The sequence below is a fragment of the Monopterus albus genome, unplaced genomic scaffold (genome assembly GCF_001952655.1).
Source record: "Monopterus albus unplaced genomic scaffold, M_albus_1.0 scaffold27.1, whole genome shotgun sequence".
In the NCBI taxonomy this organism is placed as follows: domain Eukaryota; kingdom Metazoa; phylum Chordata; class Actinopteri; order Synbranchiformes; family Synbranchidae; genus Monopterus; species Monopterus albus.
This window is the reverse complement of record NW_018127907.1, coordinates 1,898,841-1,915,202: the sequence shown is the minus strand read 5'-3', so window position 1 is coordinate 1,915,202 and position 16,362 is coordinate 1,898,841. Positions and strand designations below refer to the sequence as shown.

Genomic DNA, 16,362 nt, shown 5'->3' with positions numbered 1-16,362 from the left:
ACTCTATGTTCAAAAATAGCAGCTCCATTAAGGTTTTAACCTTGGTTTTCTAATTAAAATGAATCTTGTGTGAAAAAATGAGGTGTGCTTACATTTCAACCACAAAACCACTGGAAATGTCAACTGACAGGTGACAAGCTTTCATCTTTCCTCTGCTGCAGGTATGCCATGAGGTTGAAGAACTTCACCAGCCATTCAGCCACCGTCGCTGAAAAGAAACTCGCTGTGTTGTGGTATGATTCTTTCTTTGTGGATGTGTGTGTGTGTGCATGTGTACTAAAAGCAGTAGGTGCAGGGTTTTAGAAATATTCTGACCATGAGATCCTCAAAACATTTCTTAGCCCCTTCAGAATATTTGGACCAGACACTTAAAATGGTCTCCAAAAATGTTCTTGCTGTTTTGATTTTTTTATGTTTAATTATTCAGTTAACTAAAATATTTTTTTGGTTGACTGGCCTTGTGGCCTGGGGGTTTACTATGCTGACTGTGTGCTTGCTGTAAACTGTAAACTTTGATTCCCAGTACATGATGGTTTAAGTGCTACCTTCTCTACATTGCAAACTAAATTCTGACCTTTACATACTCTTGGCCAAAATTAATCACATTTTAATGTATAAGGCCTCATACAACAACATTTACATATACTTTTACTAAATGTGTCTTACTCTTGTGAGAGGTTTGTTTTTAAGAGTGTTCCTAGTCAGAGTTCGAAAAGCCTTGTAACTGCACAATGTTGTCAGAAACTTCCAGTTTGAGACAGATTACTGCCTCCTGATTGTGAAAAGCTGTGTGTCATTTTTAGCATTAGCATTATTAAAGGGGGTACCATAATAACATGTATGAAAGTCCTGTAAATTTCATTTGTACCTAAAAGAAAATTCTTAATAAAGGAAAATTGGTGATCATGCTCCCCTTTGTTTGCTAATACCCTAAAACCTTTGTCCTTTTTTATTTACTTATAGAGATCCAAAACATTTTACAGTACAGTATGTATCCCGTGAATTAATGGATTTACCATTCAGAAGCAAAGCTGTGGGTTTTTGTGTTTTTATATAATAATATCAGACATTTCCCACATTCTTAACTTCATTCAGCTTTTTCCTAAACCATGCAGACTTATAGGTCATGTTTGAAGTCAGCTGCATTTTGTGTGGATGACATGAAAATAATACTAAGAATGGAGTTGTAAAGGGAATTTGTACTGAGGATTCATCTGCCTTCTAATGGTTTTGTTTCCATAGTAACCGCTGTCTATCTCTGCTGTATCTGAGGATGTTTCATCTAAAGAAAGACCATGCTGTCAAGTACTCACGGTCGCTCATGGAGTACTTCAAGGTAACACACACACACACACACACGGGCATGGACTTTATTTCCTTCATCTCTCATTTTCTACCTCTATGGCTGAAAAACATGCAAAGCCCATTACAATCCCTCAAATACATTTTATATTCATTTTCATGGTGCCTGTGCATAAATTTTGTATGACATTAATAAAAAGCATTAATTCTTTTTGATATTAATTTATTAATTGGTTCCATCAATCATCACAGTGGATTGTTAGGGTTTAATGTGCTTGTTTTGATTAATTATGTTTAGTTTAATTAATTACAGAGGATGTCATTATCACAGTGCCACATTTGCATTGATGGGATTGGATTTGTGGGAAGTGACTGGCTGGGGCTTTAGCTGTGTATGTGTGCATAGACTGTGTACATACAGTAAGTGTTGACAGAAAGAAAAGAATTAAATGAAATCAGTTAGAGCAGTTCATTTTGAAAAGGAAAATGGCACAAAAACAGTCTAACCAATTGTATAATATATTTGTCCATATGGCGCAATAAAGTGGATTTTAAATACTTGCCAATGAATAACAATTACATTGTTCAGAAGTTACACATATGGGGCAACTTGGTGGCTCAGCTTCACGCCATATTACCATTAATACCTTAACCATTTAGCTGCTTTAGTCTAAAATGGTTTGTGATGTTACTGATTAAATGAAAAGGTTTAATCTAAAATCTTATTCACTATATTTATTTATGTGAGCTTTCATGCCTCATTTGAACTCTTAGTAAATACCTTGTTTTGGATCAGAAACAAGACATACAGTAATACCCTATTTGCTATCTCTATCTCATTTACAGCTGTGTTTATTTATGAATGTGCGCTAAACCAGGAAATAACCCAAGAAAAAGTTTGACACTTTGTGAAATATGCTTTATTATTTATTATTGATGACAGTTTGATGCCACCCTCTTTAAGTGGGCATTAAATAAGAAGATACAGCTTCATATTTACAGTAGGCCATTAGCATAGCCTTGAATATAAACTGAAAACTAGCTTCACAGGGACAACTTGTCACTGTTTTAAGCTGTAACTTTAAGATGTAACTTGTTAATTATTAAGGTTTAGAGGTGCTAGTAGGTATGCATTTCACCTGTGGACAGAGCCAGGTTAGCTGGTTCTCCCTACTTTCAGGTATGCTAGGCTATGGCAATGGCCTGCTAGCTGTAGTTTCATATTTAATAGAGAGCAGCATTAATCTATATTATGCTAGCTAAATTAACCACCTCTGAATTGTAGCTTCATATTTGACTAAAATCTGTTAAATATGACTTCATACCATCACTTATCTTTCTTCATTCTCTGATTGTTTCTTCCTAATAAAGCACATATTGTATTCTATAAAAACTAGTTTTAATAAGTACATTTTTGTATGACCCAGAATTCAGCCAAGAGCTCCCACCAAGCACCTTCCCCCTGGAGGACCAACGGGAAGTGAGTATACATACATACACACACACAGAGACACAGCGTATCCTCCTCTCAATTCACCTAGATAATTGAGAATTTATAATTCACAGGAGCTCCGCTGTAAAATACTATGCCGCCCCTGACAGCCACTTGCTTAAACAAACCCCTCAGGAAGCAAATAAAGGGGTTGATTTGTTGTAGATGTGAGGAGGAGAATACTGGAGGGGCTGCCAAGTGCCATGTGAGAAGGAGTGATGGAGGGAGAGATGATAGATGGAGGAGGAGAGTGGCAGAGGAGCTGTGTGGATGTGAAGCTAATGAGTTTGGACAGCTCTGATGCTGCACAACAGCAGGATGGTGTGTGTGTGTGTGTGTGTGTGTGTGTGTGCAGCACAGAAGTTGTTGGGTCAGCGAGGGTCAAGGCCACATCACAGGTTACATTACTACCAGAGCCACCCACCCAGCTGTGCACAGCAAGAGGAACCGTTTGACTAATGACCGTACCGTGAATATCAGAAATGTTACACACCCTCTGACATTTGTCTTTTTCAAGCCTTTTGTTGTATTAATTATACAGTGATTCCTTGAAAAGTCAAAGCCAAAACAGACATCCGCTATAATGTCTAATTTCTAGCATAATTAATGTGCAGCATTATCAGCATAAACATACTGTTAATTAAGTTATGATGCACAGATTTTACCATTTAAGGATGGAGGGAATTGGTAGCATCTGTCTCATGACCCTGTGGTGTTTTTATAGCACAAACATTTCACTAAGTTAAAGCTGCATTAATCAGTACATTTGTCTTATAAATATACTATATTAAAGAAATGTAGGAAATGTGAAAATTCTCACTCATAGTGTCAAACTCAGACTTCATTCTGCAGGTCACCTCATCTCTAAAGAGTGTTACAGCATCTTTCAACTTGTTAAGGCCCATGACTCTAGTGTTCTGGTCGATGCCCAACGATCTCATCAACATTGTTTCCAGTAGCAGCAGGGAGCTGCTGTCAACTAAAAAGTTCAGATAAACTCACTGTTTGCAACCTACACAGCACCAAACAGCAGACAAAGTTAGCAGCTAGCTGTCAAAACATGAAAAGAAGCAGTACAAGGAGCATGAATATTGAACTTTAATTCATCAGACGGCCATAAACATGACTCCAAAAGAACAATAATGTTGCTCTGTCTGCTGGATTTGTGGATGTTTGCCATAACAACTGTATTAAATCATAAATGATAAATACTTTAATGAAGAGGATACATTCAGCCTCTTATCACTTACACACATAGTTTTTTTATGTGCTGTTAATAGAATGGTTTTCCTTGCTGTTCTCTGAAGCTGGCTGACTGTGGTCACCCAACACATCGGGTCTGTAAAAGGCAGTATAAAGCCCAGAACCTGCAAAAGTTTTTCCAGTCTTAACATTTTTACAGTAAGTATAGAACTATATGAAATGACTGTAATAGTAATCACTGGTTTCTATTAAAATGAGAAACTTCACTCAGTCTAATAATCTGATTTTCCCTGCCAACCAGTATTGATGACATGTTTTTTGCACACCCTGAGCAGCTGAGTGTCCCGTGGAGCTCCTCCTTCTAAAATCAGTGGTGGAAGAAGTATTCCGATTGTTTACTTAAGTAAAAGTATCAATATCACTTTATAAGTCATCTTTATAAATAGAAAACTATTCAGTATTCAGCAGGCACATCTTTGATACCTTTAAGTCTGTTTGGAAAATATGCAACAGTTTAGCACTGATACACTTTAGTGCACACTTTCCTTCAAGTATATTATCTCCAAAACCCCTCCAGCGTACAGAACCTAACTCTTTAATTCCCATGGAGTTACTGAGACTAACCGTTTCTGTACTGTTTCTATATGTTCTAGGGTCAATGGGACTCCATCTCCCCTCTCATTCAGCCCCTCCCCAGCCAGCAGCGGAGGAGGAGGAGGAGGAGGAGGAGCACCAGGGTCATCGGGCAGCGTGGCTATTCCCCAGCGGATTCATCACATGGCTGCCAGCCATGTTAACATCACCAACAACATCCTGCGGAGCTATGAACACTGGGAGACGGCTGACAGACTGGCCACAGAGAGCCAAGGTAAGATGTTGTTTGACTGTATACAGGTACAGAATCAGTCCACAGCTTCAGATTTCTAAAATCCTGGGTTCGTTAGTGAGACATCTTTGTTGCTGTGGTGTTTTTGCTAGGGCTGTACCCAACTAAGAATTTTGCCAGTTGACTTGGATTCTACTGTTCGGAGCAAATATTCAATTTTTCATTCTTTTTGTTCATATATATACATACATACACAGTATACTGTGCATATGTGTGTGTATATATACCAGAAAATCAACTGCCATAAATTTCAGTGATGATTTCAACCATAATAACATCAGTATTCAAATGCAAAAGAGTGATGTGAACATGCTTCTGGGTAAACAACCTGGATGCACATGTGCAAAACTAGCCTCATTGTCGCAACCGTTACAGTCTTTTCTCTTGTAAAAGTAGATCACAACGATTGAAAACACTTCTAATAAAGTACGAATCTCACCTTTTGTGTCTTGTCCTAGTGGATTTTGTTGTCTTTTTCTCCTGGTTTGAGGCAGCAGTTTGCTAAAAAGTGTCGTGAGCAGCCAGATTCACAGTGTCACAAATGAGGAGAGCAAGATGACAAAATACACTACAGGGCTGGGGTTACCTGCTTTTGTACTTCACACTGGCCGACAATAAAAATAAAAAACAAGTGTTCGACTAGAAGAGTCTCAGTCAACTGTTGATTCAACTAGTCGACTTTTAGGGGGCAGCTCTAGTTTTTGCACTACACTCACCAAAGATTGAGTTTCAGCAGTTTGTGCTATTTCCTCCAGAGTGACACTGGTTATCCTGAATTGCTTATTCTTCCTCTGGAACAGTCAAACCTATGCTGTGAATGACTCACCTGCCTTTGCCTCTTGATGCCCACACCACTATCAGAAAAAACACCTACACTGTAGCTGTGTGTGTCATTTCAGCACAAGCAGCAGCAGATAGAGCACACCTCAGTAACTCTGTGTCTCCCTCACCCTCCTGTAGAGTTCTTCCAGGAGCTGGACTCAGTGATGGAGCCATTGAGTCAGCAGAGCAGCATGACTGAGCTGGTCCGATACATCAGGCAGGGACTGCACTGGCTCCGCATAGAGGCGCACCTGCTGTAAAGACTGGACCAGAGCCAAATTTAAACTAAAAAGAAACGGGCCTGGGAGCTAGAACTGGGATAACAAGTGAGATGAGACTCAGGACGATGCTTCTGTTCCCACTGAGATCATTCACATGACCCAGCACCAACCACTGTAATGTAATGGCGTAGACTGGGTGGATTAATTGGGCTGAAATTCACCTGCAATTAGGACTGAACAGTGACTACGTTTGGGAATTTCAGCTGCAAATCACAAATTACAAATTAGCAAATTAAAAAATTTGGCTGATGCTGCTTTTTGGATTGAGTAGTTTCAATTCCTGGAGGGACCAGAGATGGTACAAACTTCTCTGCGTTCCTAAATAGAAATAAGCACCAGAGAGGAAAGGTAAAAAGTGTTTAAACTAGACAGGATCATTTTCAAAAAGATGTGCGAGAGGCTAATGTGATTAAGGAGGCTGAAGGTAAGAAGGCAGCTCAGCAGAGGCTCATCTCCTCCAGCAGTGGCCTAGAAACGTGTCTTTGATTGGGACTAGAATTAAAGCCTCTGGCTGATATTGATCCAAGTGGAAAAGTACCGGTCCAATCCAACAGATAAGGGCCATGCTGGTAAAGAGGCTCAGCTTCGACTACTAAAGCCCAATTAATGGAGGCACAAGCTTCTCTTTCAGTCCATCTTTGGTCTTTAGGGACAGATCCTCCAAAACAAAATCTGCAGCCAGTATTATGCATCACTTTGGTAGTTTAACAGCATCATTTCTGAAAAGTCGCCTTCTGTGGTTGACAAGTCAGTCATATCTAAAATTTTTAAAGTTATAATCTTTAAGATTTTGATAATCTCAAACTTAGTGTTTGGCATTAAATGTATTTATACTCATTAGTTAGCCTTTCTATATATGACGCTTTGTCATTGGCAGAGTCCATCATTGTGATAGATTCATACACGTGAGGGATCCACAGGTAACAACTTGTGTAAGTAGTGGAAAAAATCTGGAAGACAAAACGGGTGCATGTGCACACTGCACATAAATCTGGGCCCATGTGACACTGGAATGAAACTTGACAAGTTTTCAGTACAGACACATTTTAGCATGAAACATATTGAGGCTTGATACCCAGTGCTCTCTCTAAATGATGAATGTAGATGCCTCCAGTTTAGGGCAGTGACACTAACATTTTTAAAGCTTTAACCGCATCTTTGAGTACGATTTCTTTGCTTTATCCACTTGCTATTGAGCAATCCAAGCTGTATATGACCTGCATCAGTGGTTTGTTTAATATCTAAGAGCCTGTCAGTGCATTTGATTCAAGATAAGATCGTTAAGATGTCTCTAGCTAGAGTGAGGGTTACAAGACCTGGTCAAGTCGCAGTCCAGGGAGTTAACAGCTCAGCAGCACTCAGTTCACTGGTCCTGCAAATGAGGGCCATCAAGTCAAGCGTTTGTCTCGTTCTTCTCTTACTGGTTAAGGGCTTTTGTGAAATTCCACTCAGTTCTAGTTCCCATAGTAACCCACCCACTAAGGTGTTGAACACTTACAAGGGGGAAAAAACTACAAGATTCAGTATGTTTTGGCTCTAAATATGCCCCCACCCACGTGCAGATCAAGTAAACAGGGTGAAGAGCTCATGCTGGCTTTTCCGCCCTGAAGTCAAAACCTCTGCAACTTTGTGCATCACTTAATGAGATCAAATCATCTGCTGGATATCCTGTAGTCATTTCCCAATGTGTCGTGTTGTGTTGTTAGTACGTGTACGTGTACAGCTGATTGTCAAGTCTGTTTAAATCATTACCTGACTGGACAATATTATGATATTTGTGTACCATAATGTACAGACTGTGACTCCCGAAAACAGTGTTTGTTTTTGTTTTATAGTGTCTTGTGAAAGACTGAATGTGAATGAATGAGGATGTGAAACAAGAAAATAGGGGATTTATACAGTATACAGCCAGTTTATTAGGTACACCAAGTAAAAACTAATGCAGTCTAATCCAACAGTCCTGTAGAAAATTCTCCTTCCAATAAAGTGAGCATGTTCAGTTTCTGTTCAATCTGCTGCAGATGCGTGTGTCTACACAGAGCTGATTTTGTTTATTGATATAAATGGGGTGGACAAAATAACAGGAACACCTGTCAGTATGACATTGTACAGTTCATCCTCTACAGTGATCACACAGTTGAATCAACATCCCTCTGAAACAGATCCTGAACATTGCCACACTCATGACAGAGGATTTATTGCAGAACTGTTGTATTAGACTGCACTAGTTTTAGCTTGATGTACCTAATAAAGTGTGTATATAAGTGTGTGTGTGTATCCATGCACAGACCATAGCTGCATTTACACAGCACCAAACATAATCTGATTTTAAATTTTGTCCATCCATCTCCTGTACTACTTATGAAGGGGCTGGAGCCTATCCCAGCTGACACTGGGTGAGAGGCGGGGTTCACCCTGGACAGGTCGCCAGTCTATCACAGGGCTGACATGTAGAGACAGACATCCACTCACACTCACACTCACACATACAGGAAATTTAGAATCACCAGTCATCTTGACCTCCATGTCTTTGGACTGTGGGAGGAAGCCGGAGTAGAACCCACGCAGGCACAGAGAGAACATGCAAACTCTTTGTAGACCCATGTTCCTGTGAGGCGACACCACCATGCCGCCCTTTTGTTTTTTGTTTTTTTCATGGTGTCTGTAAATCTAGCACATCAAGCGTGAGTTTTAAAGTTTCGGATCATTTGACCATCGCTGAATGTGTATGGAAGACAATGCGGATGTGAAAAGTTAATTTTCACTTTGACAAAAAAAGAAACACAAGTGCCTCTATTTGTGTCCAGTGGGAATTGCTCTATTTATTTAAGAACAAAGAATGAATCTAAATGATTTTCCATACCATATTGGTATAAATATGAGGTTGTTTTTCGTAAAATCAAATGTTTCCATAAGCTTTTTACTGGCGTTTATGACGACACCAGATTTTGGCTTTAAGAAAAATGTGTTTTAATGTGTCAAATTTGCATTGGTTGCTGGGTTGTTGTTTTTTTTTCTTGATGAGTTGAGCGAGTATGGGTTTGTCTGAAATGCCTGAAAATTTTAAACCATCGCATGCAATAAATGATAGCTTCAGACCAAGAACTACTTGTGTCCATTTTGGAAAAAAAAAGTCAGTGTGTTTGTTGTCGCTTAGTCATTTACATTGTGAATGTTCTCCATCACCTGATGGAAATACAGAGCTGCTTTAAATGCATAACACTGAAGCTAACAGTCTGAAGCAGGTAACAGCATTCAACAGCATCAAGTCAATTCTTAAACATCACAGGAAAAACTTAGCACTTTGCTTTCTTGACAAAAGCATGATGAGAAGATTTATACCACTCTCAAATTTGTTAGAGCCAGCAGCTAGTTAGCTTAGCTTAGCATAAAAGACCAGAAACACTGGGAAACTGCGGCCTGGCTCTGTCTGAAGGGAACAAAATCAATCAGCGCATCTAATGTTAGCCAACTAACACATTATATTAAATTTGATTTAGAGCTGGGTGACATATTATTATTACAACCTACACAAAAAGGCCATTTTTAGGCAATAAATCAACAAAATCGTGTGTGAATTCTACTTTGCTGAGTCGGTCCCTGCCTGCTGGTGGGTAGCAAACAATGGCTGAAGCATCAAGCACTGACAGTCCAGCTGTAAGTCCTGAAATATGATGTTTTAATGATATTCTAAAATCACAAATCATTCCCATTTTGAAAAAAAAATAAAGATTTTTAGTTTTTTGACCTATCACTTTACCCTTGTTTGTTGAATACATACAAAAGCCAAGTGAATGATGCCTCCGATACTATATACTGTATTACACACACACACACACACAAGCTTATCCTATTTTAATGCAGGCCTGTTTCTGGTTTCATACATGCACAAAATAACACATGAAAGCAGCCTAAGGGCCATGATAAATAAAAATTAAAAATTATATATGGCAATACATTTTTATTAGACTTAATACATTTCTTGTAATTATTTGCAGCATTATATGTGTTATAGTTGTACTACCTTTTTTTTCTAGTGAAACTCAAAACAAGCTGACATCATAAGCTGTTCTTCTCCACTCTTTGCCCATCCCATCACATCCTGTTTCATAGTGACAACATAAACCATGGATGCTCGGGCCTAACAAACTTTACAAAATGCAGTCTCCAGTCTGAAGCTACTGTAGTGTAGCTGGCTAACAAGTAATTCTGACAATCCAGTAGAGCTATCTGGTTACTGCTAATGTGACACAAAGCACTAATGTTACAAATTACTCCCGAATTGAAATTCTAATACTTCAATACAAAGGTAAAATTATGACCATGCGCGTTTGTTCTGGTTTGCCAAGGTTACCAGAACAAACACATTAGCTTTAGATGCTAACAAATCCAGAAGAAAGAACACCACATCTGAATCAAACATGGCTGCTTTTAACACTCTCCAACTCAAACAACCAAAATGATGTTAACCCTGGTTTTTGCTCCTTCTCTGTGAAAAAGAATAAAGCCTCTTCGGCCTGGCACCCACTGTTTCTGACTGTTAGCTGCTGGGAGCTCCTCCATGGCTGGCTGTTTGAAATGACAACTCACAGTTCAAAAACGCACCTTATATAACTTTCACTACATGGCAGGTGAGGCTAATTTGCAGACTGTATTTTGACAACACAGAGCAGAGGAGCTGGAATGACAACAGAAAGGCTGTAGGCAGCGGATTGTCATGGAGGGAGTAGTATAGCAAAGACACCTGGTCTTGTCCCATTTTCACTTGATTTATCAGATTATGTGTAAAATCTTAGTTAATGCACCTTTAATGGTTTAATAGTTTTTTGAATATACACTAAGTATAAAGTGTGTTTAATGGGGAGCTTTAGATTTGCTGGTACAGTAGGTGGATTTTGTACAGAGTCATGCTAGCTGTTTCCAGTTCTGTGCTAATCGGCTGCTGGCTGTAGCTTCATATTTATTGTATAGACATGAGAGTGGTAACTCTCAACAGGAAAATAGATACACATATTTCCAGATATGTCCAACTATTCCTTGAAAATGGACTCATGGTTCTTCATCTGAAAGCCTGACAGTGTTTACTAGTGAACATTTTCCAAACTCCACTTAGTTTTTGAGGTCTTGAATTCAATTAGGAGTGTACAGTATCAATAAGCCAATGCACAGCAGCCAACAAAGAAAACCCACAAACTGTTAGACCTCAGTTGTTACAAGTCAATGGCTGATCCACTGTGTTACTCTGTCCAGTTCAATGATGTTCATTGTTGTTTTGTTTTATGGTGAAACGGTGACGTTACTATATGGTTGTTTCTAAATTCACATTATGGGCCTCATTTTGATTATGTGCACATAATTATATACACATAATTATAGAACGATATTGTGTAAAATGTCAAAACATTGCATCGATGACATCATGGGAAGCATCAGTTTCATCCTAGTGTGCTACATGTCACATGACAGCTATGGTAAAATGTTGAATTCATGCAATGGTTTATTTATATGCAGCGTCAATAAGTCAGTATAGTTCAAAACATTTTGTAAACAGACTGCCTCTGCTGACATCTTAGTAAATATCCCATTGGCTCCTGTTACATTATCAAAGACAGTAGTGACACTGTGTTGCTGCAGTTGTGAGAACAGAGATTCATTTCTTGACAACAGATGGTAATAAGCCGGTAACAATCTTTCCAGTAGTGAAGAGTGTCTCTAATGTTTGTTTGCATTTCACAAAACCACAGATACACTTTGATTTCTTAGAAAATTGCCAAAACTGCCTCATACAGTAAATGAACTAGTTCTGTTTATAAGGATAATGGGAGGTTTTTCATTTCAAATTCCTGCAATTTATCAGCAAGCTGCTTTTTCCTTGGGTTTGATTGTCGTCCGCTGTACTGCCAGAGTCAGAAACAGTGTTTGAAACAAGCATCTGAAGGAGATTAGTCTCTATTCATCTGATAGTTGATCATTTGTTGAGGTCACTGAAGGGAGAAATGAATGCGCTCTCTTCATCACACAGATCAGTTCTAAAAAATTTATGTGAACATGTTACATCATGTTTCTTCATTTATGTCTATTAATTAAATAAGTATTATTCAAGTTATTTTTTGTAAAGTCAACTAATGTTGTGGGACAAGTCATATTTTTGATTTCAAAAGAATACAGCTTAACACTACTTTGGCAAATGGGCTCTGCAAACAACTCATTATTTGTGTTTATTTACTGTGCAGTACAGTATACTGTACTTACAGGAATGGCTGGACATGTTGGAAAATACACATCAGTAGTTGGACAGAACATCAGCACCATTGTCTTGTTTGTGTTATAAGTATTAAGATGAAACCAGAAGGTGATTAGCTTAGCTTATCTTAGCTTAGCATAAATACCGGAGGCAGGCTTGGCTAACCTGGCTCAGCCAAATGTTCACAATTACATTAAATCTGCAGTCATAAATTAACCTATGGTACCTTGTTTATGTAAGCCTGGCCAAAATGACCAAGGAATTGCTTCCTAAAATGATTAATTATCATTTTTACATTTATGCTTGCATACAGCTTAAACAAATGGGATGGAACATGTCAATTGATGAGCTTTAGGTGTGCTGGTAGTTCTTCAGGTGGCTGAGCAAGCTAGCAAGCTCTAATGCGCAGACATGAGAATTGTGCCAAGCTTCACAGCTACAGTAACTCTTGGAAAGAATGTTAATGAATGTGTTTCACAAAATGTCCCACAGCTTTGTTAACGGGCACTTTATAATGTAGTTATAAAGCTACTGTTTTAGAGTGACATATTAGTAATCATAAACTACGTGCTAAACAGATGTGAAACCTATAAATGAGCTTACATCATGAGGGGATGCAAAACGGCCCATGTGCAACCAACCCAGTCACCCTGTAGCCATCCTTTCAATGTACCGTGCAGTGGGAAACTGTCGGCTGGTGATGTAGACTAGACCCAAGTCAGTTAATGCCACATTTGTGAATTGTGTCCCAACTAATTTTTAAAGAATCTATATGTAGCCATCTGAATTTCTCAAAATGAGAACACCTTGTTGTTTCCCGTCACAGGTCTTTATACTGTGACTTGTTTGCATTTCCATTAGCTCTGTTTGTGCAATACACAGTGCAGATTTACCAGTAGGCAGTATTTGGGGTGGTGATCTGTTGTACACTATGTAATTGCAATTACACAACAGACTCAAAATTCATGTCAAAATGTTACTGTGCTAGATAGACAGCACCACGCATGGGGTGGTGTTTAGGAGAGCAGCAGCAAGGTGCTTGTGATCCAGCTGACAAATCTCTGTCTGTGGTTCTGATGTACATCACTGGCTAAACAACAGTATTACACTGTACCTGTCCAACATGACTTGCATTTTATTTTTAAATGTGTTGCACAACTTCAGCTGTTCGTTTCAGTTTCTCTCAATGCTATTTTTTGGCCTTTTATATGTTTTTTTTTTTTTTTTATAATGAAGATGTTCTATGTGATGATCAGAAGTCGTGATGCAGTTCCATTGTTTTTAAATATTTAATGTGTCTAAAATATAGATTAAAATCGGTTTGAACCAGTGGTCCTGCTGTTCTCCTTCTCTCGTCTTTTGAAACATTTCATTGGTCCCTTTTAAAAGATTTGCACTCATAATGAAACTTTGCAAGTGCACCATTTTTAAAGCAACATGTCCTCCAACCTGTAAAACCCATATGGTCATTTGTCCCTTTTCTGTCATAGGACACATAGGAGTGTCTGCATTATGGAGGTTCGTATTCAAAGTAACAAGAGAAAGCAAAAAGAAAGTACAACAAGAGCATGTTCATACAAAAAAATGAGATTTTTCTTAATGTATAAACTTTGATTTTGTACTCAACAAGATTCTTTTATAAATAAAAATCCTAGCCTTTTAGTGGCCTTTATATATTAATGGTGTAAGGGACTGGTCCTCTTAATAGCACTAATGGACTCTTATTTCTGCAGTCATAGCAACTATTAGCCTACCTCACCATGCATGATTAATTCACTGAATACAGTCACAAATTAGAATTCAGGGCAAAAGAAGAAGGTGTGTGTCTGAGGCAGGAGAGAGACGGACTTCAGAGTGTGTGAGAGAAACGAGAAGAATGAAGGCAGAGGAGAGACAAGGACGCTTGTATTGAAGTTTAAATTAAAGTGTGAATTTTCTGAGAGACATAAATCCCATACAATTAAGTATTTTCCTAAATGAGTAAGGAGGTGGAAAATATATTTGCAGACCTTGAGACGTATTAGGCTCTGAATGTGTGTGTGTGTGTCCTTGGTGCAGAGCCAACACATTACACACATGAGTCCAAAGTGCACAGACACAAACTTACTGCAACAGTAAGTGGCCATTAGCCCCAGTGGGAAATCTGACCTGAGTGGATTTTACAACAGCAGGCACACACACACACACACACCTGCAGATGATAGATCTCATGATGATTTTAATAAAATACTATTGCTCACTATTAAAAGTGTTGAATAAGTGCATCTCCACATTCACTCTCAGCTCCAGTAAAACACACTGGATTTATTCCTTGTGATGTGTGTTTGAACAGCTAGATAGAAAATCCTTTACCATGAGCACTAGAACCTCACGCACGCTACCGTTCTTGACGTCTACACGTGGACTGGTGCCATGTTCAACACGGCTGATGTGAGTTTTCCCTTGTCTCAACATGCAGACAGTTTCAAAGTTGTTAAAAACTCATTATCCATTCTTGACTAAGTGAGGAAAAAAGCTGAGTTGGTTTAAATGGATTTCTCTAGATTGTAACTTCACTTCTTTAAAAGTGTTACAACTACTAATGAGAAGAAGTAAGTGAATCAGAGTGTGACATTTTTGAGATAAGTACTGTACTACTGCAGCAGTAATACAGTAGGTTGATTGTCGATGAGAATGGACTGGTTTGGCTCATGACTTAACTGTACAATTATCTCTGTGACATTTGCTCTCTTTGTTTTCAATGACTACATCAGCTACTGATGAGTTATCAAATGCAAGCAAATGATAAGTATTATGACTGTGTATTGCTGACAAACAAAAGGAATTCTGCTCACTCTGACATCACAGTAACCACTGTGTAGTATAATCTCAGCGTGACTGTTATTAAGGATAATTGTTAACCTGCCTCTTACCTATTGTGACCTGGGTTGTGTTCCAGGCCCATCATCCCAACATCCACACAACTCTTCAAAAGAGAAGGGGGTATGGATGATTGATACATTTGTGACACCTCATATTAAGCATGAAGTTGGATTTACCGTGCAAACGAGTCACTGTTGATGTTTCTTGCTGATGTAGGTTTTTGTGTAATAATCATAGAGTGTTGGCTGTAATTTTTCTTTCATTTTAATACTGTGCAATACCGGTACCTAGCTGAATTCGAACTCGTGACACTGTGATTATGCAGTATAAGTTGAAACCACTCAAGCTGGAATCCAACAACAAATGTTATGTTCTTGTTATAACAGAATCATGTGACTCTTTTTTTGTTATGATAAGCTACTGTTGTCAATGTGTAAGAGTGTACTGATCCTAAACATGAAGCTGGTCAACAATTTCTCTGACTCATACAAAGCCTTAAAAAATCTGCAATTGCCATAAACTACCTTCCTCTGACAATGAAAGTAGTTTGAGGCATATTGTTATACACAGAAACGGATCAATGACCACTCACTTAGTTGGTGACATAAAGCAGTGAAACATATTTAATAAACTACAGTATAATATTTAAAAATGTGTTTTTCCAGTGCTGTTCTGCATAGCTACAATATTGTAGACTAATGTAACCCACCTGATGTTGTGGTTATTGAGAAAAAAACAAAACAAAAACAAAAAGAAAACTGATACATAGAGGTAACTTTATTGTGAAGGGTTGTGCATTTTCCACTGTCATATGGGAAAAGAAATAAGTAGAAGATTGATAAGTAACAAAACCAATCAGGAACTGTCAGGGTCCGGTGAGATACGCCTCACAAGTTCCGCCCTTGGGTAGAGTCAGGGGTGTGGCAGAACAGAAAAACGGAGTATGGACAGAGATTAGAAGAGCTACATGTTTTGGGAGTTCACATGGGTAGTGTGAGCAGAAAAGGCCAAAGACAGTTTAAGATTGAAATTGGATATATGACATAGCGACTATGGATACAGTCGTGAGGGAAAGGAAGAAAAAGAATTGGCACCAATTGAGAATTGGTCGTGGTAGCGAGTGAAAGCACTGTGAGCTAAAGATAGTAGCTAATGGCTAACGCCATTAGCTGGTGTCCGGGCCAGTAGTGAATTGGGGAATTCTACCTCGTAAGTGAGCGAGAAGCAGAAGGTAAAACTTTATGGTTACACCTATTTATTTTGTTGAATT

At 38.6% G+C, this 16,362-nt stretch overlaps 1 protein-coding gene across 1 annotated transcript in view; it reads left to right on the top strand.

Annotated features, from left to right (window-relative positions):
- Positions 1 to 8,417, top strand: part of aff2 (AF4/FMR2 family, member 2) — a 159,342-nt gene extending 150,925 nt beyond the window's left edge. The window contains exons 22-26 of the mRNA XM_020595533.1: positions 162 to 233; positions 1,243 to 1,336; positions 2,730 to 2,782; positions 4,651 to 4,865; positions 5,844 to 8,417. Coding sequence (XP_020451189.1) covers positions 162 to 233; positions 1,243 to 1,336; positions 2,730 to 2,782; positions 4,651 to 4,865; positions 5,844 to 5,965 — 556 coding nt within the window. The 3' untranslated portion in view covers positions 5,966 to 8,417. The remainder of the gene's footprint in view (positions 1 to 161; positions 234 to 1,242; positions 1,337 to 2,729; positions 2,783 to 4,650; positions 4,866 to 5,843) is intronic.
- The last annotated feature ends 7,945 nt before the right edge of the window (positions 8,418 to 16,362 follow it).